This window comes from Oncorhynchus nerka, linkage group LG13, assembly GCF_034236695.1.
Source record: "Oncorhynchus nerka isolate Pitt River linkage group LG13, Oner_Uvic_2.0, whole genome shotgun sequence".
Classification (NCBI taxonomy): domain Eukaryota; kingdom Metazoa; phylum Chordata; class Actinopteri; order Salmoniformes; family Salmonidae; genus Oncorhynchus; species Oncorhynchus nerka.
Window position 1 is genome coordinate 80822751 of NC_088408.1, and position 26934 is coordinate 80849684.

General features: G+C 42.2%; 1 protein-coding gene across 2 annotated transcripts; it reads left to right on the forward strand.

Moving 5' to 3' along the window:
• The first annotated feature begins 1435 nt into the window (after window positions 1–1435).
• Window positions 1436–26551, forward strand: add2 (adducin 2 (beta)). 2 transcript variants are annotated; one of them, XM_029678475.2, is made up of 15 exons: window positions 1437–1814; window positions 10358–10569; window positions 12944–13091; window positions 13335–13486; window positions 13896–13976; window positions 14883–15032; window positions 15542–15685; window positions 17264–17362; window positions 17781–17957; window positions 18299–18544; window positions 20695–20808; window positions 20951–21037; window positions 23690–23816; window positions 24574–24657; window positions 25396–26551. In XM_029678475.2, the coding sequence occupies exons 2-15, from the start codon at window positions 10405–10407 to the stop codon at window positions 25659–25661; spliced, it is 2040 nt and encodes a 679-aa protein (XP_029534335.1). In that variant the 5' UTR covers window positions 1437–1814; window positions 10358–10404; the 3' UTR covers window positions 25662–26551. The 2 variants fall into 2 exon arrangements, with proteins under 2 accessions (XP_029534338.1, XP_029534335.1); XM_029678478.2 differs by lacking the exon at window positions 24574–24657 and having other exon boundaries at window positions 1436–1814.
• The last annotated feature ends 383 nt before the right edge of the window (window positions 26552–26934 follow it).

Below are 26934 nucleotides of genomic sequence, written 5' to 3' on the forward strand. Positions count from 1 at the left end.
ATGATTTTTGAATGACTACCTCATCTCTGTACCCCACACATAAAATTATATTTAAGGTCCCTCAGTCAAGCAGTGAATTTCAAACACAGATTCAACCACAAAGACCAGGGAGGTTTTTTCCAATGCCTCGCAAAGAAGGGCACCTATTGGTAGATGGGTAAAAAGCAGACACTGAATATCCCTTTGAGCATGGTGAAGTTATGAATTGCCCATTTGGATGGTGTATCAATACACCCAGTCACCACAAAGATACATGCGTCCTTCCTAACTTAGTTGCTGGAGAGGAAGGAAACCGCTCAGGGATTTCTCCAAGGCCAATGGTAACTTTAAAAAGCAGTTTAGTGGCAGTGATAGAACTGAGGATGGATCAAGATTGTAGTTACTCCACAGTACTATCATTGACAAAGTGAAAAGGACACCTGTACAGAATAAAATATTCTAAAACATGCATGTTTGCAATAAGGCAAAATTGGCAAAGCAATTAACTTTTTGTCATGAATACAAGTGTTATGTTTGGGGCAAATCCAAAACATTACTGAGTACCGCTCTCCATTTTCAAGCATAGTAGTGGCTGACTCATGTTATGGATAAAGTTAAGGACTAAAGTTTTTCAGGTTAAAAATGATACAGAATTAAGCTAAGCACATGCAAAATCCTAGAGGAAAACCTGGTTCAGTGTGCTTTCCACCAGACACTTGGAGATTAATTCACCTTTCTACCAAGAAGACAGTGAATGCTCCTGAGTGGCTGAATTACTGTTTTGACTTAAATCTGCTGAAGTCCATGGCAAGAACTGAAAATGGTTGTCTAGTACAGATCAACCAATTTGAGAGCTTCATGAATTTTGTAAATAACAGGAAAATGTTGTACAATTCAGGTGTGCAAACCTCTTGGAGACTTACACACAAAGACTCACAGCTGTAATCACTAATAAAGTTGCTTCTACAAAGTATTGACTCTGGTTTGAATATTTATGTAAATTATATATTTCTATATTTCATTTTAAATACATCTGCAAACATTTCTAAACATGTTTTCATATTGTTATTATGGGGTATTGTGTGTAGATGAGTGAGAATATATTAATACATTTTGAATGCAGGCTGTAACAATGTGGAGTAAGTCGAGGAGTATGAATACTTGTATGCACTGTAGGTCCATGCAAAACATGTATACCATTACTTACCTAACAAACACTCAATGTAAAATAAATGCACTTCTAAATGTAATTTAACTAACATTTAATCATACTTGAATATTGACCCCAGCCCACAGGCCGGGCATTTTGTTTCCTTGGAGTCCTTATTTTGAGCACAAGGTGGCGCCAGTTTGTAATTCGTGGTCACAGCTTCAATGTTTTTGCAATATTACAATTCCAGGTTGTCATAGGACAAAAATAAAAGAATAACACCATGCTGCTGTGCACTACGTTTGCATTCAATTCCAGGTGGAAAATTACCACACAAAGAAAACAATGCGCCTAAGTGCATTTAAATCTTACAGAAAAATGAATTGCTGTCGAATTTTGGGCAGTGCAGGTGGTGTCGGAATCGTGCAGAAGACCCTTGCAGAGGTCAGGGTGTTGAAGTGTGGGCAGGCGTGGCAATGGGATAGTACAGGCGCGCTCAACGATGAAAAACAGCGGGGATATACAGCAAGCGGCCGCGGTATAGGAAGACATAACGGAATAACCTAGGGCTATAAACATTAGCGTTGCATTTTAATTATATATTATATATTGTATGGTTTTTAAGTCCTACGGCAGCGGGTGTGACGCGCATCCACAAAAGAAAAGCCGCAAAGAATGCACTGAGGTAAGAACAGACAGAACCAGCCATCAAAGTTTTTTTTGTTTTTTTTACTTTGATGTAATTTCGTTTTTTGTCATTTAAGCTATCAACATATTCGTGACCATCCATTAGGCGATACACCATTGAAATGTAGTCCATTGATCCTTTGCTAGTAGTGTGATGCATGCCAGAACACTGATCTGACAATGACCAGTATCAGATGTAGAAAATAAAATAGTTTCTAACCGGAAAGTAATAACATTGATAATTCCCTATAATAAACTAATTCTAGGAGGTAGCTGCTTCACCGTTTCCTAACAACTTTGCGGCCTATACATTTTTATTCGCCTGCTAATTAATCATCACCAGCAAGCTGTTTTGCGGCAGAAAACATGGAGGCAGTCTTACGGTTTATAGGCATTATTCATCAGAATTATATCATATGTATTTATTTCGATGGAAGAAATACGTTTCTCTTGGCTCTATACGAATTACATGGTTTTGTTTGTGTTTGCTGATATGCGCGGCACAGTGCTCTTATTTTCAAACGTTAAATCGCATAACATGAATTGGATTATATCATGAGAAGGACCGCCTTGCATGGATGCATTCTTTATTTTTATTTTTGGTGATTGGTTACTCGCTTTTTATTATGCAGATTGGGGTTTGTCTATGCAGGCTATAATGGATTCGTGATGAACAGAAGTGGCCCCCTCCGCCTCACACGTACCGTCTGGGTACCACTATAACAGGCTCCTGCTCTATAGCTTGGCATATTGCGTGTGCATAGCCATTCGTTTAGATCTGCCTACCAGGCTAGGTCGAAACTCTACAGGTTGAGACAATGATGACCGTCACAAATCTGGGACCAGCGGTATTGCTAACGAGCATAGCTGGTCCCATTGTTGCAAAGAGTCATGGGATATTAGAATACCGTTGTCTTAACCTTTGTCATCTTCAACCAAGCTGCCAGGCAGGGCTGAAAACCAGTCGCGCAGTGGGTGCTACCTTGGTGCTGATGTTGCAGCGCTGCTCGTCTGGTTGCTAGGCAGCCATGGGGCGGCGGCACCATGAGGGATTCTGTCATGAAGGAACTGTACAAAATAGGAAGGCTAGGCCTAATTTTTTTTCAGGAGACATTTGAATCGTAATTCACCACCCCAAAAGCATTGTTTTGAATGGATGATAAATTGTGTTGAACAGAAGCTTTAGTCATCCTAGTCAAGTGGATTCATACATGTTTGTTCATCAAGTATATCTTATAATTAGCTACTGCTTGAATCAGCTATTATAATCACATCATCGTTAAGGTAACTTGGGAGAAAACGCCCCCTTTAAGGGAAATGTCTATTTTCTGACAGAAAAAAAACGATGTTTCTTAATATATACTGTTGAAGTCGGAAGTTAACATACACTTAGGTTGGAGTCATTAAAACTCGTTTTTCAACCACTCCCAAAATGTATTGTTATCAAACTATAGTTTTAGCAAGTCGGTTAGGAAATCTACTGCGCATGACACAAGTCATTTTTCCAACAATTGTTTACAGACAGATTATTTGACTTATAATTCACGGTATCACAATTCCAGTGGGTCAGAAGTTCACATACACTAAGTTGACTGTGCCTTTAAACAGCTTGGAAAATTCCAGAAAATTATGTCATGGCTTTAGAAGCTTCTGATAATTGAGTATTTGACATCATTTGAGTCAATTGGAGCTGTACCAGGAATGTATTGTTAAACTCAGTGCCTCTTTGCTTGACATCATGGGAAAATCAAAAGAAATCAGCCAAGTCCTCAGCAATTTCCAAACGCCTGAAGGTACCACGTTCATCTGTACAAAAAATAGTATGCATGTATAAACACCATGGGACCACACAGCCGTCATACCGCTCAGGAAGGAGACACCTTCTTTCTCCTAGAGATGAACGTACTTTGGTGCGAAAAGTGCAAATCAATCCCAGAACAACAGCAAAGGACCTTGTGAAGATGCTGGAGGAAACCAGTAGAAAAGTATCTATATCCACAGTAAAACGAGTCCTATATCGACATAACCTAAAAGGCCTCTCAACAAGGAAGAGCCACTGCTCCAAAACCGGCATAAAAAAAGCCAGACTACGGTTTGCAAGTGCGCACAGGGACAAAGATCGTACTTTTTGGAAATGCCCTCTGGTCTGATGATGCAAAAATAGAACTGTTTGGCCACAATGACCATCGTTATGTTTGGAGGAAAAAGGTTGTGGCTTGCAAGCCAAAGAACACCATCCCAAACGTGAAGTATGGGGGTGGCAGCATCATGTTGTGGGGGTGCTTTGCTGCAGGAGGGACTGGTGCACTTCACAAAATAGATGGCATCATGAGGTAGGAAAATTATGTGGACATATTGAAGCAACATCTCAAGACATCAGTCAGGAAGTTAAAGCTTGGTCACAAATGGGTCTTCCAAATGGACAATGACCCCAAGCATACTTCCAAAGTTGTTGCAAAATGGCTTAAGGACAATGAAGTCAAGGTATTGGAGTGGCCATCACAAAGCCCTGACCTCAATCTTATAGAAAATGTGTGGGCAGAACTGAAAAAGCGTGTGGGAGCAAGGAGGCCTACACACCTGACTCAGTTACACCAGCTCTGACAGGAGGAATGGGCCAAAATTTACTCAATTTATTGTGGGAAGCTTGTGGAAGGCTACCCGAAACGTTTGACCTAAGTTAAACAATTTAAAGGCAATACTACCAAATACCAATTGAGTATATGTAAACTTCTGACCCACTGGGAATGTGATGAAATAAATAAAAGGTGAAATAAATCATTCTCTCTACTATTATTCTGACATTTCACATTCTTAAAATAAAGTGGTGATCCTACCTGACCTAAGACAGGGAATTTTTACTAGGATTAAATGTCAAGAATTGTGAAAAACAGAGTTTAAATGTATTTGGCTAAGGTGTATGCAAACTTCAGACTTCAACTGTAGATACACGTAAGTGTATACTGGCTATCATTAGGCAAACACATTTTGAAGGAAAATAAGTGGCAGAATTATATATTTTTTGTTATTCAATAAAAACAGAAACGTTTAGCTACTAGATGGAATCTGTTCAATTTTACAGGTACATACAGAGAAACTACACATAAGGTAAGATGTGGTATATATTTTATGTTCCAGATACTGATACTTATCATAAACATGATCTGTATGAAGTTAGTCAAAAATCAATAGTGTATAGAGACCTAATGGTTGAAGAGGAAGTGAGAGGGATGCTGGAGGGGAGGAGAGGGGATACATTGCTGTCTGGAGAGAAAATGCCATGATGAAAATGCATTCTCAAGATCACAGTTAATCAGTGGAACTTTCAAGCTGCTTATCTATTTCTCATAGATGTTTCTATTGTTGTGAAGATTACAATTTCGTATTTCATTCATTTCTTCCTTCATACGATGTGTTGTTCTCACCTAGATAATGAATGACAGTCAAAGGATCAGAAGTCTGCCCACCCATAATTGATTATGTTCAGTTTATTGACGTCATTGTCGATAACTATAAATGAAAACCATAGCATCCTTTCAGAATAGGCCTGTTCTAATCCTGGGGCATGTTTTGTGTGTCTAAATGGTGGTGGTTGGACAGATTCTATCCAATGAAAGGTTATTGAATGCAGCTTATACAGCAGAACATGAAAACATTTACCTGGTCACGATCATGTTACATAATGTATTATCAGTCCAATCACAAATGAATGTGTCTCTTTGTCTTTCCTGTGCGTCTGTTCCTTTAACAACACACCCATGCTATTAAATGATCTGAATAAATCATGAGGACCAGAGCACAGAAGATGAGACTGCTGATATTATACAAGGGTTCATTTCAAATGTTAACTGCCCTCCCATTACTGCCCAAGAGGGACTTTGATTTAAAAAATCTGATAATGCAATTTGGACTATTCATTTATTAAAGATTATCTCATTATGTCCATAAATATGCAGGAAGATATTAAGACTGAGTTTTCTGCTATTTTTAGAACTCGAAATGAGAGGGTGTTTAAGATCTAAATTTCCAATGACGAAGATAATATTCACCAATATAGCTTATTTTAAATTAGTTAGTTGTGACAACTGAGTTAAAAGTGGGTTAACATGGGTAAGCAAGACAGAATCGATGCTGACTTTTTCCACATAATTAGTTTATGCCCATTAACTGCAATTTCCCTCATTAACCTAATGAAAGCCTGGCCAGAGAAATCAATTTGGGATTACTTGTGTTTATTTTTTATTTAACCTTATTTAAATAGGCAAGTTAGTTAAGAACAAATTCTTATTTACAATGACAGCCTACCCCGGCAAACCCTAACGACGCTGGACAATTGTGCACCACCCTATGGGACTCCCAATCACGGCCGGCTGTGATACAGCCAGGATTCGAACCAGGGTCTGTGCCTTAGACCACTGCGCCATGTGGGAGCCCTCATTATACTCATATTCACCCCCTAGTTCCTCTAACTGCATCTCCTGCTCTCAGTTAGGAGAAAGACTCGGCTGCCATGCCAGGAACATTTGTGCATTTATTCGGATCGATAAATGCATGTAATGCATATGGACATTTAATGTGGTTTCCACATGTCCAGCTCCTAAATGGGACTGGCAGAGAGGCTCATCATAAACAGCAGCAATGGGAGGTGAGTGAACTGAGGGCATAGGGTTCGCCTGTCAGAGCTCCCCTCTCTTTCCTCTGGGTTTTCCTGGAGCTGAGGTGAAGAGGCTTGCCCAGCTCTAGTAGCAGAATCGAATTAGTGGATACTCTCACTGCTCTCAGGGTAGGTCTACCGGTTTTGACGAGCAGAAGAGACTTTCATAGCAGGTTAGGAAAACTTAAGCAGCAGGCTAGGAAAATGTACGTGGCAGGTTAGGAGAATTAGGTTAGGGTTAGCTAAAATGTTAAAATTGTTTCGGACGCGACTTGAACATATCTAGCTACAACCAGGCCTGCCCTGAGAACGGTCTTGGTTTTCACTAATGCAATGTTGTGCTCTAATAGTGGGGAAGGAGAAGGAGGTAGAAATGGGTATAGACTACTAAAGCCCGACCTATGTGACGTCCTAGTCATTATAGCCCTCCCTGGAGAGAGAGAGTGAGCTGCTCTCTGTCTGCTACTCTCCTCTCAGCAGCTGTGCCCACTTGCAGTGACTCTCACACAAAGAACCAGAAGGTTTTGACACACTCACAGGTTGTGTGCCAAATGACACCCTTTTCCCTATATAGTATAGCCTTATGGGCCCTGGTCAAGTGTAGTGCACTATATAGGAAATATGGTGCCATTTGGTTTGCAGACACTCCAAACCACATCCCAGCATGAACTGGGACCTACCAGGGCAGAGGCAGCAGAATGGAGACTGTTTATATCAAGACAGAAATAGGAATGGATGTAAAGCTTAGGTAAGTAAATAAGTAGCCTACATTAAAACAGGTGACAAATCCACCTGAATGTGGTGATACAGTTCACATAATTGTGCTTTTGCTGTGATATTGTGAATGTAAGAACCAGAAAATAGTAGCTTGGTGTTGTTGGTGTCTGTTTACCAAGGCACATTCAATACAATTTCAATCAATCACATTCATTTTATAAAGCCATTTTTACATCAGCAGTTGTCACAAAGTGCTTATACAGATACCTGTCCTAAAACCCCAAAGAGCAAGCAATGCAGATGTAGATGCACAGCAGCTTGGAATAACTCCCTAGAAAGGCAGGACCCTAGGAAGGGACCTGATTCCAGTTTGTACCACCACAGAATAAAATAATTTCAGTGAAAGGTGGGCAGCAGTTTATCCATATTATTATCTGTCCTCCACTGTGGTTCATAGAAGTATAGGCCTGGTAGGTAGGAGTGACTTGGTTGTAAGTGTTTGGGAGTAGAGTGAATGCATTAGAGGAGGAGTTAGGAGGGCATTTAGATACTTGAATGTTTACAGATTATGGTTAAAAACTGTTTACGACCTTAGGAAACCATACCAACACAAAGTGCATTCTGAAATTCACCATTTAATATTTAAAGGGATAGTTCAAACAAAATATACATTTTTGTAATTTGTAAACGAACATAGCCTACATTAGTTTGGTTAACTATACATGTACCATCACTGATGTCCCTGTAGTTGGTGTAGGCTAATTGTATATTTCATCACTATTGTCGTGTCTTTGGCTATGTCGGATTAATTGATATGACATGCTATTCTATAAAATCATTTATCCGTAATTAATATCACCTGATTGAGCTAATCATGTAAATGTAATTAACTAGAGAGTCGGGGCACCATGAAAGAATGTTTATCGAGCTGTTATCTTCCGAATAAACTCTTAAAGACCTAGTAATATTTTACATCAATAGCAGTCAATATCAATCGTCACCTTAATTCAGTCTCATCTGAAAGTTGTAAATTCTTGGTTATATGCACGAACCCTGGCTAACAATTTGAATCAGCAATAGAAAATTGGGTTTAATTATTTATTTACTAAATACCTAACTAATCACACAGATTTACACATACACATATTTAAATCATAACTTGATTACAAATTATGTCATAAAGGAAAACGTCCCTAGCGGGCAGAACAGATATGACAGCTTGTTACACAAAGGAAAAGGGCTGGGTTTGTGTGAAAGAGCGGGAAGACTGAGGGACACAGGGAGAAGCTGTGCTATCGTAAATACAGTATCTTATGCATTCTAAATAACCACCCATTTGGAAAAGGAAAATGCAATAAATATTTACTCTGAGCTGCGCTTCAAAAGGTTGGTGGTAGATGGAAGACCATGTTGCCAAACCGAGTCCTCTGTCCTTTGAAGAATGTCTCTGGTGGTCAATTGGATAAGTTGTAGTAACGTCGTTGTGTGATAGACGGGATACTCTGTCTGTTCCTTCCTAACCCTCGTTTGCAGCAGCTGTTGCTAACTTAATGGCTAGGAGGTATCACTTCTGTAGTGAATAAGAGTTCAAAGTTCATACCATTCGCAACCAAAGCTCAAGCTGATGTTGGCTTCATTCTGTAGTTATTATCTGAACCATTCTGACATAGGACCGTCGTCCTCACATTTGTCATCAAGGCTTTATATAGGAAGGGAGAAATGGGGTGTGTTTCATAGTTTACAAGCTATGTCTCTTCACGTGGGCGGGCCACTGAGTGAGCAGCCCTATCTTATGAAAACCCACATCTCACATTTTAGAAGCTAAAATCACATTTCATCCCATCACAAATAATTTCATATTCAAACATTTAAATTGAACAACAATTCCATGTGAATCCGATAACTCTGATGTGTAGACTTTCCACTGTAGAGTTTATGTCATCTTATCATTGATGAGAATGTCCCAGATGACAACCGAACTGACATCATATTCATTAAGTACCACCGCATATGTTCAATTGTTCGGATTACCAGAATATAGTTCATTTCCCCCCACCTACTGATGTTCCCAGAATCTCTATGTTAACCAAGGGTGCAAATGTAAATGTAACCTCAGTAGAGTAGAGAGAGGAAAAAGGGGGGAAAAGGTATTTATGACTGTCATAAACCTACCCCCTAGGCCAATGTCATGACACTATGTTTGCCTGTTCTTCAGATGTTTACACTACCAGGGCGTGATATTGTTATGTGATGTTGTGAGCTATATGTGGCTAATCTGAGCAGTTCAGTTTTGAATTTGTGTCAGCACAGGAGAGAGGGTGTGGCGTGTTAAGGGTCTAATCTGCTTTCAGCAGAAATGTGTGTGTGTGTGTGTGTGTGTGTGTGTGTGTGTGTGTGCGTGCGTGCGTGCGTGCGTGCGTGCGTGCGTGTGTGTGTGTGCGTGTGTGCGTGCCTGTAAGTGTGTGTGTTTACTGGGTGATGGTTGGTTGGCTCTTTTTGAAAACCTCCGGTAATTCTTTACTGGTTCTCCAATTACTGGTCATCTATGATTGAGTTGACTTCCTGCTGGCAGGCGTTGTAATGCTGCTGTCTGAGCTCTTACTGCTAATGCTGCATTTCTCCACTCCCCACTGGTTTTGCTAGCCTACGGCACACACAGGCTTTACTCTGTGGAATAGCTCATCCCTAGTGTGGGTTGGGAGGAAGGCTTCTGTGTTTGTGTCTATGTTGACGTTTAAAGCTGGAATCCTTAATGGTGAAACAGCCATCAGTTTGTGATATTAAAACAACAAAATTACAACAAACAACGAACACAGTTTTTTCCCCTCATTTTTCCCCTCATCATTGCACGCACGATAGAAGAGCACAATATGTACAGCAATGTTGTTTTACCATGCTGCCCGACGCTCCTCAGCTCGGCAACAAAATCAGTGACAACCGTGGTGGGGCGGCCAGTGAGGCTGTTTACCCTACTGCAGACTCCATCTTTAAGGCTAATGATTGGTAACTGCAGCAGGTTAGACAACATTAAACTAAAATGTTTTACAGTATATGCATGCACTGTATTTATTGTGCATTGCATTTTGCATTAAATTAAGTTCTTCACAAAATGCTAAATGTATCTCTTTGAAACGGCAATGCATTTTATTTTCCCTCTCCTCTCTCCCCAGCTCTTCCCACTCATCGTCCTGTGGCACCCCCCTGTGAGCAGTAGAAGATGAGCACCTCGCCCACCCCTAAGGGCACGCCTGTGCAGTGGAGCCCCATTGATGGGGCCCCTAGTGATAGGGTCCCCGAGGCCCTGGTGTCTCCACAACACTACACACCCGACTCCTCTGAGCCCCAACACAAGAAACGGGTCTCCAGCCTCCTGCAGAGCCCGGTGAGTACACTCGCCGTGTGTGTGTATGTTCTTGTGTGTGCATCCAGTTGGCTTGGGTCTATGTGTGAGTGTGCACACACGTCTGTGTGTCTCTGTGTGTGCATATACACATACTGTATGTGTGTGGTAGACTTTTCAAGAGTCTTAAAAGAGACCCTCTTGATACACACAGGGACCTGTGTGTATCAGCAGTGTTGCAGTTCTTGACACAAACCGGTGTGCCTGGCACTTACTACCATAACCAGTTGAAGACACTTAAATCTTTTGTCTTGCCCATTCAACCTCTGAATGGCACACACACACAATACATTTTTTCTCAAGGCTTAACAATCCTTCTTTAACCTGTCTCCTCCCCTTCATCTACACTGATTGAAGTGGATTTAATAAGTGACATCAATAAGGGATCATAGCTTTCACCTGGATTCACCTGGTCAGTCTATGTTAGGGCTCTCCAACCCTGTTCCTGGAAAGCTACCATCCTGTAGCTTTTCACTCCAACCCTATCTAGCACACCAGTTTCTAATAATCTAGCAACTAGCTTGCACCGTTCTGAGTGTTTTAGCTCTCAGGCTAATTGTGGGTGTATTTTAACTACCATGTTAATAGCTTGTCCTGTGTGTGTACGTGCGTATGCATGCTGCATGCTGTGTGCTGGGTGTATGTGTGTCCGTGTGTGTCCATGTGTGTGTGTGTGTCCGTGTGTGTGTGTGTTTGTATATATATATATATATATATATATACACAGTGGGGCAAAAAAGTATTTAGTCAGCCACCAATTGTGCAAGTTCTCCCACTTAAAAAGATGAGAGAGGCCTGTAATTTTCATCATAGGTACAATTCAACTATGACAGACAAAATGAGAGAAAAAAATCCAGAAAATCACTCACACTGTAGGATTTTTAATGAATTTATTTACAAATTATGGTGGAAAATAACTATTTGGTCAATGACAAAAGCTTATCTCAATACTTTGTTATACTTTGTTGGCAATGACAGAGGTCAAATGTTTTCTGTAAGTCTTCACAAGGTTTTCACACACTGTTGCTGGTATTTTGGCCCATTCCTCCATGCAGATCTCCTCTAAAGCAGTGATGTTTTGGGGCTGTTGCTGGGCAACACGGACTCCCTCCAAAGATGTTCTATGGGTTTGAGATCTGGAGACTGGCTAGGCCACTCCAGGACCTTGAAATGCTTCTTACGAAGCCACTCCTTCGTTGCCCGGGCGGTGTGTTTGGGATCATTGTCATGCTGAAAGACCCAGCCACGTTTCATCTTCAATGCCCTTGCTGATGGAAGGAGGTTTTCACTCAAAATCTCACGATACATGGCCCCATTCATTCTGTCCTTTACACGGATCAGTCGTCCTGGTCCCTTTGCAGAAAAACATCCCCAAAGCATGATGTTTCCACCCCCATGCTTCACAGTAGGTATGGTGTTCTTTGGATGCAACTCAGCATTCTTTGTCCTCCAAACACGACGAGTTGAGTTTTTACCAAAAAGTTCTATTTTGGTTTCATCTGACCATATGACATTCTCCCAATCTTCTTCTGGATCATCCAAATGCTCTCTAGCAAACTTCAGACGGGCCTGGACATGTACTGGCTTAAGCAGGGAGGACATGTCTGGCACTGCAGGATTTGAGTCCCTGGTGGCGTAGTGAGTTACTGATGGTAGGCTTTGTTACTTTGGTCCCAGCTCTCTGCAAGTAAGTCATTCACTAGGTCCCCCCGTGTGGTTCTGGGATTTTTGCTCACCGTTCTTGTGATCATTTTAACCCCATGGGGTGAGATCTTGCATGGAGCCCCAGATCGAGGGAGATTATCAGTGGTCTTGTATGTCTTCAATTTCCTAATAATTGCTCCCACCGTTGGTTTCTTCAAACCAAGCTGCTTACCTATTGCAGATTCAGTATCCCAGCCTGGTGCAGGTCTACAATTTTGTTTCTGGTGTCCTTTGACAGCTATTTGGTCTTGGCCATAGTGGAGTTTGGAGTGTGACTGTTTGGGGTTGTGGACAGGGGTCTTTTATACTGATAACAAGTTCAAACAGGTGCCATTAATACAGGTAACGAGTGGAGGACAGAGGAGCCTCTTAAAGAAGAAGTTACAGGTCTGTGAGAGCCAGAAATCTTGCTTGTTTGTAGGTGACCAAATACTTATTTTCCACCACAATTTGCAAATAAATTCATTAAAAATCCTACAATGTGATTTTCTGGATTTGCTTTTCTCTTTCTCTTTTCTCTTTTTTCTTTGTCTGTCATAGTTGAAGTGTACCTATGATGAAAATTACAGGCCTCTCTCATCTTTTTAAGTGGGAGAACTGGTTGGTGGCTGACTAAATACTTTTTTCCCCCACTGTATATATATATATATAGTCTTTCCGGGAGGAGCTGGATGTTCTGATCCAGGAACAGATGAAGAAGGGAGGCAGCAGCTCCAACCTCTGGGCTCTGAGGCAGATAGCTGACTACATGGCCTCTCAAGGCTCCCCTGCCGCCTTATCCACCTCCCCCTCCAGTACAGGTAATGTGTAGGTACACACACACACATGCGGACGCACATACACACACACACACACTCAGAAATAAACACACACGCATAAACAAACATATTCATGGATGTACAGGTTCAAATACACGTCAAATACACGTCTAACACCAAGACACAGACAAGTAAATCACCTGACCAAAAGATTAACAAACACACAAGATCATTTTCTCTGATCTGCTATTGACTCCTCTCTACTTTCAATCTTTCCCTGTGTAGGCATGATGATGGTGACGCCCATCAATGACCTGCATGGCTCGGAGCCCGGAAGCATGGTGAAGGGAGAGAGGCTGATGCGTTGTAAACTGGCCAGTGTCCACCGTCTTCTGGACCTCTACGGCTGGGCCCAGCTCAGCCACACCTGCCTCACCGTGAGTGGACCTGCCTGGCTGACACACTCTTGTGGTCTTTCTTTCATTATTTTGCATTGTTCTTTTAGAACCCTATTTTGACAATGCAAAAAAGCACTACTATCAAAAGAGAATGGTTTTAGTAACATAATTACCATTACAACGTCCATGAGGGTAAAATTGTATGCAGGTATTGAAAATTTGAAGCAGATACTTGACTATGCACTTATGGAACTCATTTTGAAAGGACAACATCACAGCTTTTTTGTTACTACTTAACTTTCTCTCTCTCTTTGTGCTTTCTATTTTTACATTTGGCCTCATTCTCTCTCTGTTTGTTTTTCTACCCATCCCTTCCTTATCTCTATCCCTCTCTCTGTTTGTAAAGTTTGATATCTGACATAGTTGTGTGTGTGTTGTCTCCTGTCAGCTGCGTGTCAGTAAGGAACAGGAGCACTTCCTGGTTCTGCCCAATGGCTTGGCCTACGGTGAGGTCACTGCCTCTAGCTTGGTGAGTTCACTACTAATGTCAAAGATTTTTTATAACTAACCCAAGACAGACCAGAGTCTGTCGTTTCCAATGGGAGCAAATTAATCATAGTGGGCAGAACACGCAAGGAGGTGGGCGGAGCTTTCAAGCATTTATTTGCATATTTCCATTAGGGAACACCTACTCTGTGAAGTGTGTGTGTGCAATAACTCAATTTGCCCTTGCACTCCTTGTAAACAATGCAATTTTTTGAAGCTTTGGCAAAGGGTAAAGTCTACAAAACACAGTCCACTCTGTTACAGATAGTTTTGGAAACAGGAAATTGTATGGAGATCAAATGTTTCTTCAATGAGAAAATTAGCAGAATGTCTGCCAAAATCTGTCTCGCTCCATCTTCTCCCACTGCCGGCCACTGGGCTTCCTCTCATAACCCTATTTGGTGGTGAGTGGAAAAACCAACTGGATGCTTCACATTTATACCACTGGTGAAATATCTGTCTCGTTGTTCTAACTGTGCTAACGATGCTCCACAGTCACAAAGGAAACTAATGATGTCCACTTCATCGGAAAACAAATATTCTGTGATAAGTGTGCTGCTTGTTAACCCTGAACCATATTTGATATTGTATGATACAACATAAGCTGATTTGTTTCTGGTTGACATAGATAAGTACTAATTATTCAGTCAACTTATTAAATAATGCTTTTGCTCACCTTAGTCACAGAATGTCTTCATCAAGCAACTTTTTTTGGTTTGCTTTGCATTATAATAAAAATGGTAATATGCACTGTAATAGGCATTACATAAATATATACAGGTGCCAGTTTTGTCAGGAACAACTAAGTATCCAAACTAGTGTAAAAGCCAAATAGAACTGATCTCAGTGCTGCTGCTGGTGGTGTTGATGCGTTGTTGTCTCCTCCCAGGTGAAGGTGAACATCCTGGGGGAGGTGGTGGAGAGGGGCAGCACCCCCCTGGGGGTAGACCTGGGTTCCTTCAGCCTTCACTCAGCCATTTACTCCACCCGGCCAGACGTACGCTGTCTGCTGCACCTCCACACCCCCGCCACTACCGCTGTGAGTCACACACACACACACACACACACACACACACACACACACACACACACACACACACACACACACACACACACACACACGGGGCTGGGGCACTGCCAGAGGGACAGGGCACACAGACAGAGTGACAAACATGGCACACTCACAACAATCATTGTTGCACATTTGTAATTAGTTTAGAATGTTTTTTTCTAATGGAGTGGAGTCCTAGGACTCACACAGTAGTAGTACTCCTGCACTTGAGATTTGGAGGTGTGGCTCAGTAGGTAGAGCATGGAGCTTGCAACACAAGGGTTGTGGGTTCGATTTCCACGGGGGACAAGTACGAAAAATGTATCCACTCACTACTGTAAGTCGCTCTGGATAAACGACTAAAAGGTACAATAATAATAGGTATAATATAACAATTTATTAGATAACAATATAAGATTAGGCGCCGATGACAAAACTTGAAAAACCCTGCTAAATCCAACAGAATGTGACTTACAGTTAGTTGTCTGTATGTGCAGGTGTCAGCCATGAAGTGTGGCCTCCTGCCGCTGTCCCATGAGGCTTTGCTGGTGGGTGAGGTAGCGTACTACGACTACAACAGGCTGATGGAGGACGAGGAGGACAGAGTGGGGCTCCAGAAGAGCCTGGGGCCCACCTGTAAGGTGAGGACATTACAGCAGAACAAGGGGTTAATGTGACATGCTTGTGATTTAGTTATGATACTGCTCATTTGCTTCTTGAGACAAATATCTCCAATAATAGGGAAAACACAAGCTCAATTTACTATATTTTTTGTGAAAACATAAGAATTGTGATGACAGGGTCGAAGAAAAATAACAGTGTACAGTCGTGGCCAAAAGTTTTGAGAATGACACAAATATTAATTTCCACAAAGTTTGCTGCTTCAGTGTCTTTAGATATTTTTGTCAGATGTTACTATGGAATACTGAATTATAATTACAAGCATTTCATAAGACACTTAGTGCCAAAGGCTTTTATTGACAATTACATGAAGTTGATGCAAAGAGTCAATATTTGCAGTGTTGACCCTTCTTTTTCAAGACCTCTGCTATCTGCCCTGGCATGCTGTCAATTAACTTCTGGGCCACATCCTGACTGATGGCAGCCCATTCTTGCATAATCAATGCTTGGAGTTTGTCAGAATTTGTGGGTTTTTGTTTGTCCACCCGCCTCTTGAGGATTGACCACAAGTTCTCAATGGGATTAAGGTCTGGGGAGTTTCCTGGCTATGGACCCAAAATATTGATGTTTTGTTCCCCAGGCCAATTACTTATGGCAAGGTGCTCCATCATGCTGGAAAAGGCATTGTTTGTCACCAAACTCTTCCTGGATCGTTGGGAGAAGTTACTCTCGGAGGATGTGTTGGTACCATTCTTTATTCATGGCTGTATTCTTAGGCAAAATTGTGAGTGAGCCCACTCAATTGGCTGAGAAGCAACCCCACACATGAATGGTCTCAGGATGCTTTACTGTTGGCATGACACAGGACTGATGGTAGCGCTCACCTTGTCTTCTCCGGACAAGCTTTTTTCCGGGTGCCCCAAACAATCGGAAAGGAGATTCATCAGAGAAAATGACTTTACCCCAGTCCTCAGCTGTCCAATCCCTGTACCTTTTGCAGAATATCAGTCCGTCCCTGATGTTTTTCCTGGAGAGAAGTGTTTGCTGCCCTTCTTGACACCAGGCCATCCTCCAAAAGTCTTTGCCTCACTGTGTGTGCAGATGCACTCACACTTGCCTGCTGCCATTCCTGAGCATGCTCTGTACTGGTGGTGCCCCGATCCCGCAGCTGAATCAACTTTAGGAGACGGTCCTGGTGCTTGCTGGACTTTCTTGGGCGCCCTGAAGCCTTCTTCACGACAATTGAACCGCTCTCCTTGAAGTTCTTGCTGATCCGATAAATGGTTGATTTAGGTGCAATCTTACTGGCAGCAATATCCTTGCCTGTAAAACCCTTTTTGTGCAAAGCAATGATGACGGCACGTGTTTCCTTGCAGATAACCATGGTTGACAATTAATTGCAATTCATCTGATGACTCTTCATAACATTCTGGAGTATATGCAAATTGCCATCATACAAACTGAGGCAGCAGACTTTGTGAAAATTAATATTTGTGTCATTCTCAAAACTTTTGACCTTGACTGTATGTACTCTGAGGTTACTAGAGGGTTGCACTGTAAGTGTTTTTTCACTTGCTGTTGTCTATCTTTATTCCTAGGTGCTGGTGCTTCGAAACCATGGTATCGTGGCCCTGGGGGAGTCAGTGGAAGAGGCTTTCTACACCATCTACCACATCCAGGCTGCCTGTCAGATCCAGGTACAGAGACTCACATACTGACATCCATCCAGCCTGCTCCATCCTGCCAAAGGCTTGGGGCACAACTCTGACTGCCCCATTGAGTGAGAGAACTCCCAGACTCATAGCTCAGTGACTGTGTGTGCACAAGAGAGAGAAACAAAGAGAGCTAAAGAGCGAGGGGAGGGAGGGAGGGAGGGAGGGAGGGAGGAGGGAAGGAGGGAGAACTGCCAGAATTGTTAGCTCGTTGACTTTGTGTGTATCTATAAGAGACAGAGTTATAGCATTTGCATGAACAGCTTTGGCAGTTTCACGCCTGAATGCTTGTCCTTGCCTTAGTACCCTTGTACTTTGACTGTCGTATGTGCAGTACTGTAACTGTACCGCGTGTCAAACCCAAGGCATAACACACTGCTGCAATCTTGTGATGTGCTGACAGGTGTCAGCATTGTGCAGCGCTGGAGGGGAGCAGAACCTGATCATGCTGGACCGCTCCATCCACAAACCCATCGCTGCAGGCACCGTGGGCTGGGCCGGGTCTACTTTCGGCCCCCTGACCAAGAGTCGACTCGGGGAGCACGAGTTTGAGGCTCTCATGAGGACCCTGGACAACCTGGTGAGATCACAACACAGAACAATGTACAATGCTGCAAGCATTCTCAAAGTAGTGTAATGGGGACAGTCATTATGAATAGGGCAGGTATAATGTTCTTTAGGACGTGCACTAAAATAGATATTCTCACCCCCTACCTTAATGAATTAACATCCACCATAAACAGTACTTAGAAAATGCAGAAAATAACAGTGGTCCAGACACAGGTCTAACGTACTTTAAACTTCAGGATGTGGACATTGACAATACATCAGTATTGGACATTGACAATACATCAGTCAGACACACAGTACTGGACATGACAGGGGACATTACACATAAACCTCCCGCTCCCCACCCTCCAGGGTTACCGTACCGGCTACGCCTACCGCTTCCCCGTGCTGCTGGAGCGCTCTCGGACACGGAGGGAGGTGGAGGTACCCGCCACGGTCCACTCCTTCCAGTTTGAGGAGGAGGGGGTGCACCCGTTACCCCGCCAGCACCCCTACGCCCAGCGGCAGCAGCAGGCAAAGACACGCTGGCTCAACACCCCCAACTCCTACCTGAGGGTAAACCAGGACCAAGCCAGCCCCGGACACCAGCACACCACAGTAAGTACCTGAGCACTAGGCCAGCCCCGGACATCAGCACATCACAATAAAGAGGGCCTTAGTAGAGTGGGGGACTAGCGGCCTGTCCAGGGGTGTACTTGCACATCAAGCTGCCTCTCAATACAGAAACAGAAGATAGGCTACTGCCCTATGGGCCGGTCTAGCTCGGACAAGACTTTCTTTCTTACTTAGTTTCAGAGGGGGACTGGGGAGGAGCCTAGAAGGTAGTACATAGACTAGTACCACTACCTCCTTTGTGCCCATTCTCAATCTCTGTTGTCAAATCAATGTTCATTCCAACATTTATGCTAACTGGTAATGGATACTACACTGAACAAAAATTTAAACACAACATGTATGAATAAAATGAAAGATCCCAGACATTTTCCATACACACAAAAAGCTTATTTTGTACACAAATTAGTTTACGTCCCTCTTAGTGAGCATTTCTTCTTTGCCAAGATAATCCATCCCCCTGACAGGTGTGGCATATCAAGAAGCTGATTAAACAGCATGATCATTACACAGGTGCAACTTGTGCTAGGGACAATAAAAGGCCACTCTAAAATGTTTTGTTTTGTAACACAACAAAATGCCACAGATGTCTCAAATTTTGAGGGAGCGTGCAATTGGCATGCTGACTGCAGGAAGGCCCACCAGAGCTTTTGCCAGAGAATTTAACGTTAATTTCTCCATCATAAGTCGCCTCCAATGTCGTTTTAGAGAATTTGGCAGTTCATCCAACCACCCTCGCAACCGCAGACAACATGTAACCACGCCAGCCCAGGACCTCCGATTCCAGCTTCTTCACCTGCGGGATCGTCTCAGACCAATCACCTAGACAGCTGATGAAACTGTGGGTTTGCACAACCAAACCGTCTCAGGGAAGCGCATCTGCATGTGCTCATCGTCCTCACTAGGGTCTTGACCTGACTGTAGTTCGGTGTCGTAACCGATTTCAGTGTGCAAATCCTCACCTTCGATGGCCACTGGCAGGCTGGAGAAGTGTACTCTTCACAGATTAATCCCGGTTTCAACTGCACCAGCCAGATGGCAGACAGCATGTATGGTGTCGTGTGGGTGAAGGGTTTGCTGATGTCAATGTTGTGAACAGAGTACCCGATGGTGGTGGTGGGGTTAGGGTATGGGCAGGCCTAAGCTACGGACAATGAATGCAATTGCATTTTATCGATGGCAATTTGAATGCACAGAGATACCGTGACTAGATCCTGAGGCCTGTTGTCGTGCCATTCATCCACTGCCATCGCCTCATTTATCAGCTTGATAATACATGGGCCCATGTTGCAAGGATCTGTAAACAATTCCTGGAAGCTTAAAATGTCCCAGTTCTTCCATGGCCTGCATACTCTATGAGAAGACTAGCTCTCCCCCTTTCTCTCTCTCCTCCCCTGTACCTCCCACTCTCTCTTTCTCTTGTCCTCTGCATTGCAGGGGAAAGCCCAGTGCTGGTGTTGATTACTGCAGTGCTGAGTCTGCCCTCTGGTGGTGGAAAGGAAAGGCACGCTAGTGATGTTTCCGTCCATCTGTCTGAGAACACGTGTGATAATAATAACACTGCATAAAAAATGACAACAACAACACTGTATTAAAATAGTGGTTTAAAAAGATGGCTATGATTTTATTAAAAAATGAATGCAGAATCAAACAGCAAAGGTTGTTTATATACAATAGAAAATCAGGAGGATGTCCTTCAAGAAAGACACATTGCCCAGCCAAATGCCATTCTCTCTCTCTCATATAAGAGAAACTTTAAGAGAAATGTCCATTTGTTTTTGTAATTGAAAGCACAAATGTGTTGATGGAGGAAAAGCATTTGAAGCAATGTTCATAGTATGTTTATGGGATGTTTATGGTATGTTTATGGGATGTTTATGGGATGTTTATGGGATGTTTATGGTATGTTTATGGGATGTTTATGGTATGTTTATGGTATGTTTATGGGATGTTTATGGGATGTTTATGGTATGTTTATGGGATGTTTATGGTATGTTTATCGGATGTTTATGGTATGTTTATGGGATGTTTATGGGATGTTTATGGGATGTTTGTGGAATGTTTATGGGATGTTTATGGGATGGGTAATGCTGCAGAACTCCTGACCTGTAACACTGTCATCTCCCCTTCCTTAGTGGCTGAAGACAGAGGAGATGCAACAAGGTAGTGGAGCCATCAAGATTGAGAACTCAAATCAGTTTGTTCCTCTTTTTACCAACCCTCAAGAGGTGCTGGAAACACGAAATAAGGTACTTCTGCCCTAATGCTCTCAGTAAGCCACGATGTCACAGTATGGATATACCACAGGGATCGCATGGTTTGGTTTTGGGTTTTCAGCCTTTTGGGTTGTTGTTGATGTTGTTGTTTGTTGATGTTGTTGTTTATCTCCAGATCAGGCAGCAGAACCGGCAGGACATGAAAACAGCAGGACCCCAGTCCCAAGTACTAGCCGGTGTCATAACGGATGATAGTCCACCGGTAAGGATCAAGTACTAGGCCTACAGTGCTGTGGCTAATGGCTAGTGCAGGTGAATGTGTAAATGCTTGTTTTTTCCGTTTTGATTTGATGTACGGTATTTCTGTCTTTCACGTTAAACTGAGGCCCTATGTTGGGTTGGGGCCTTCAGGGTGGTGGACCCTTGGGGGCAGGGCCCGGCAACCAAGCTACAGTATATTGTGTGCAAGTAAAGAGAGCTCTACATTATTATTATTATTATTATTGTTATGTTATGAATTCTATGGAGGCTGTGCTGTTGCTGTGTGTATATGTACAGTATGTACTGTATATGTGTAGATGTACAGTTGAAGTCGTAAGTTTACATACACTTAGGTTGGAGTCATTAAAACTCATTTTTCAACCACTCCGCAAATGTATTGTCAACAAACTAAAGTTTTGGGTACTCGGTTAGGACATCTACTTTGTGCATGACACAAGTAATTTTTCCAACAATTGTTTACAGACAGATCATTTCACTTTTAATCCACTGTATCATAATTCCAGTGGGTCAGATGTTTATATACACTAAATTGACTGTGCCTTTAAACAGCTTGGAAAATTCCAGAAAATTATATCATCGCTTTAGAAGATTCTGATTTACATAATTTGAGTCAATTGGATGTGTACCTGTGGATGTATTTCAAGGACTACCTTCAAACTCAGTGCCTCTTTGCTTGACATAATGGGAAAATCAAAAGAAATCAGCCAAGACCCCAGAAAAAAAACTGTAGAACTCCACAAGTCTGGTTCATCCTTGGGAGCAATTTCCAAACGCCTGAAGGTACCACGTTCATCTGTACAAACAATCGTATGTAAGTATAAACACTATGGAACCATGTAGCCATCATACCGCTCAGGAAGGAGACGCTTTCTGTCTCCTAGAGATGAATGTACTTTGGTGCGAAAAGTGAAAATCAATCCTAGAACAACAGCAAAGGACCTTGTGAAGATGCTGGAGGAAACAGGTACAAAAGTATCTATATCCACAGTAAAACGAGTCCTATATCGACATAACCTGAAAGGCCGCTCAGCAAGGAAGAAGCCACTGCTCCAAAACCGCCATAGTAAAGCCAGACTACAGTTTTCAACTGCACATGGGGACAAAGATCATACTTTTTGGAGAAATGTCCTCTGGTCTGATGAAGCAAAAATAGAATTGTTTGGCCATAATGACCATCGTTATGTTTGGAGGAAAAAGGGGAGGCTTGCAAGCCGAAGAACACCATCCCAACCGTGAAGCAAAGGGGTGGCAGCATCATGTTGTGGGGGTGCTTTGCTGCAGGAGGGACTGGTGCACTTCACAAAATAGATGGCCTCATGAGGCAGGAAAATGATGTGGATATATTGAAACAACATTACATTTACATTTAAGTCATTTAGCAGACGCTCTTATCCAGAGCGACTTACAAATTGGTGCAGTCACCTCCAGTGGAACAGTAGTGCATCTAAATCTTTTCAGGGGAGGGGGTGAGAGGGCTATCCTAGGTAAAGAGGAATACCTGGAGGTCTCAAGACATCAGTCAGGAAGTTAAAGCTTGGTCGCAAATGGGTCTTCCAAATTAACAATGACCCCAAGCATACTTCCAAAGTTGTTACAAAATGGCTTAAGGACAACAAAGTCAAGATATTGGAGTGGCCATCACAAAGCCCTGACCTCAACCCTATAGAAAATGTGTGGGCAGAACTGAAAAAGCGTGTGGGAGCAAGGAGGCCTACAAACCTGACTCAGTTACACCAGCTCTGTCAGGAGGAATTGCCAAAACTCACCCAACATATTGTGGGAAGCTTGTAGAAGGCTACCCGAAACGTTTGACCCAAGTTAAACAATTGAAAGGCAATGCTCCCAAATACTAATTGAGTGTATGTAAACTTCTGACCCACTGGGAATGTGATGAAATAATTAAAAGCTGAAATGAATAATTATCTCTACTATTTTTCTGACATTTCACATTTTTAAAATAAAGTGGTGATCCTAACTGACCCAAGACAATTTTTACGAGGATTAAATGTCAGGAATTGTGAAAAACGGAGTTTAAATGTATTTGGCTAAGGTGTATGTGAACTTCCGAATTCAACTGTATGTGTGTGGTTGTTTACATTTGCTTCCAAACCCATTCAAATTAAATATTATAACAAAATGTAATAAAAACTGAGGCGCTGTGGTCTTGTCGCAAGAGATGTGGTGTTTAACCTGTTGTCCTGGTTAAATCGAATTCCTATCCCAGCTGCAGAAGCTGCTTTGGCCGCCTAACCATCCCCACTATTCATCCCACTTCCCTGCTTCTCATTGTATCATTCATTAATTAATTCATTCAACCCCTCACCTTCCACCCTGCTACTCTTCCTCAGGTACAGAAAAAACTGCACATGTAAAACTGTGTGCTCTCAGTCCACAAGGTAAGCAAATAAATAAGATGGTCTGAGAAGACATGAACCATGAAGACAATTAAACCAATGAGCTCTCTTGGGAGCAAACACAAAGAAGACTTGGAAGACTTAGCAACCTACATCTTTTCTGGGTAGTCATTATTTGGGTGTCAAAACTGAAATGAGATGGGGAAACCCCTTGGGTCGACAATGATTAACAAAACCACAAAAATGATAATATCCTTTCCTTTTCCTTTTCATCCTAGTCTCCAGACCCGGCAGAACTTGCAAAACTTGAGCCGGAGACCCCCAACCCATTTAACCAGCTGACAGACAAGGAGCTGGAGGAGTACCGCAAGGAGGTGCAGAGGAAAGCAGAAGGTCACACAGATGGTAAGTGCACTGCTACAGATAGAGATCTTAATTTGAACTATATTGTGACAGCATAATAGTTGCTAATCAGTGGTTAGGTTATTACCTGGCTAAAAGTAAGCTACATGAAATGTGCAATACTGTTAATGTAACTGTGTTAGTGTGGGTTTTCAGTGAATTTATGTAAATCACGAAGCTCACAAGCTCACGGTGCAGGAAAATTCTCAGCAACAAAAGAGTGATCAAATTAAGATCCTACATCTGTACCAAAAGCTATCCCTCACTTACACTTTGTATGTGGCTTACACTATCCCTCTCTCCAAATGTTGCCTTAATTACTTACACCTGCTCCTATCTCTCTTGCTCGCTATACTTACAGCACTGTAACCTCAGACTGTACAGTTAATGTGTCTTTCTTTCACCTATTACTAATTCATTCCTAACTCTGCCTCACAACTCTTGCACATTGCTAACTAGAATTAGCTCTATGTACTCCTCACCCTACACTGGCTGTCTCTCTATGTTGTCCTGTGTGTGTGTGTGTGTGTGTGTGTGTGTGTGTGTGTGTGTGTGTGTGTGTGTGTGTGTGTGTGTGTCTGTCTGTCTGTCTGTCTGTCTGTCTGTCTGTCTGTCTGTCTGTCTGTCTGTCTGTCTGTCTGTCTGTCTGTCTGTCTGTCTGTCTGTCTGTCTGTCTGTCTGTCTGTCTGTCTGTCTGTCTGTCTGTCTGTCTGTCTGTCTGTCTGTCTGTCTGTCTGTCTGTCTGTCTGTGCATGAGTAGGGGATGAGGTGGAGAACGAGAAGGACTCTCCCCCAGCTACCTCCCCCACCAACAACTCTCACCCCTACAATCCTCCTCCCTCAGGTGAGACTCGGCAGGGAGTGCTGAACACACTCAGCTCTCTCTGCTTGCTTTGCATACAGGAGAGAAGGACTGCTCAAATTCCTACATGACAATATGCGTGACCCTGTACTGTTGCCTCCACTATGTGCCTCTTCAACTGCTCATTGACAATGCCTCTTGCGCTGACAGTCACTGAATGTGGGAAACAGTATAGGTGATCTAAAATATTTAAATCCTAAATTGAGATGTGTAACTTGGACTTTTGCATTAAACATACATTGATATCAATGCATGGAGGGATGTGCATGGATCTCAATTAGAACAATATTGTATAAGAATTTCAATGTCTGAGTAACATGGGATTTCAGTTCTGATGATGTGAGGTTTGGTGGTGGTTGTTGTTGTTGTTTTTGTAAATGTGCCACATTTCAGCGCTGTCTTGTGACGGCCATCTGTCTCCACACCTACTGTATGTACCCCTTCTCATTCGGTCTCTGTGTTCGTGTTTGTCTATGTTCCTCTATCTACACTGACTCATAGGGCTCCCCTCTGGTACTGAGATATTGTTTCAATACTAAGTACTGAGAAACAAACTGTAAGAAGTTGTTGCACTCTCAATAGCCAAGCATTGTTGGACACAACTGCAATGACATGACATGGCTGCTGTGTACTGTTCCATGCAGATAACACAAACAAAGCCATTTAATCTGATTGCATTTCTTTTTTTTCTTTTTTTTTTTACGCCAATTATCCAACAAGATGAGACTAAGACAGCCTCCACGGCAGTGCAGAACGGGAAAGGAGAGGAGGAGAAGCAGACCACGGAGGAGCTGGAGAAAGGGATGAAGGCTTTGTCTACCAATGACACTTCTACACCCCCAGCTGTGCCACCCGCTAAACTGCCCAGCAACACCCCCGAGGGATCCCCCTCCAAGTCCCCCTCTAAGAAGAAAAAGAAGTTCAAGGCCCCCTCATTTCTAAAGAAGAGCAAGAAGAAAGAGCAGAAAGAGAAAGCTGAAACTTGAGGGGACATGTAAAATGCTTCTGACACAAACCACTCCATTTCTAGCCACATACACAGAGGCAAACACACTCACTCACATTTCCTAAATGTATGGTTCAGTCCCTCTCATCACGTCTTTGTGCCCAAACGCTTCTATCTATACTATCAAACAATTTGTTAAAACATTACTTGTTTTTGCGCATAGGATTTAGAAGTAATTCTAATTCTGTGTTTTTTTGCAATATTGTTTCTCTCCAACTCATAAATGATCATGAAACAATCCATAACAATGCAAAAGGAAATAGAATCAACAGCACTCCAACTGAATTATGCACCCCTTACGACACGTATGCATATTAACCAATGTTGCATTGAAGCATCGTCATAGTGGTCTTGTCATATTTATTTGTTTTTAATAGTCAGGTGAAGGTCACAGGTATGTACATTAATGCGAGCACGGGTGCAGTATATGTAGAATTATGCAGGTATAAAAATGTGCTCTTTTTGGCAGAAGTCTTGTTCCATTTAAACAAACTATTCAAGTCATAGACAGCAGAAAAATAATAATAAATACTTAAACAATTTAATTCCCAACATTATACTGAAAGCTATAAATGCCACTAATACCAAGCAAGGATATGATATACGCATCATGGAATAAACTTGTTGCTTGATGTTGCAAACTGAAGCCCAACTAAAAGGCACTAAACATTCCACTTATCCCCAAAATTGTATTTGAAATATGTGTACAAAATACGTCTTTACAGGTGTAATTATTTTTATGATCAGTAGCTGTTATCTAAATGCTGATGTGTGATATATTTTTTTTAATGTATTATTTCATATTAAAATGTAAAGTGAAAAGTTCCAAGGTGAAAATGTACCAGTCATTAAATATTAAGTTGATTTCAATCCAGTTTGGTTTGATCTGTTATTTGTTAGTTAACCTTTACTTGATCATATGAGTGTCAGGTACAGTAAAGTCCAGTTCTGGTTCTGATACTTAGGGAAAATAATATTCTTAATGTTTGCCGACATATATATAATATATATTATTTTTTAATGCATCTTGGTTAGATATGTTTTTGTTTATAAAGACATGGGGAAAAATTGTATTGTATACTCTCCAGTCCTATTCTCTCTTCTCGCCTATTGCTCAAAACCCATTGGAGAAGATGGTCAGAGCAGCGGGACCTCTGGCTTTATCATCCGATGGATTTTGAGAAGGAGGCGATGAGAGGACACGAGGAGGATGAAATTGAGATTCATCCATGAATTTACGAAATCAACAGGTA

Bases quoted from the DNA above. Each gene is read 5' to 3' on its own strand.
- add2 (XM_029678475.2), top strand. From the start codon at position 10,405: ATGAGCACCTCGCCCACCCCTAAGGGCACGCCTGTGCAGTGGAGCCCC. The intron at 18,545-20,694 runs GTAAGTACCTGA...CCCCTTCCTTAG, and splicing joins CCGGACACCAGCACACCACA to TGGCTGAAGACAGAGGAGAT. The intron at 21,038-23,689 runs GTAAGGATCAAG...TTTTCATCCTAG, and splicing joins TAACGGATGATAGTCCACCG to TCTCCAGACCCGGCAGAACT.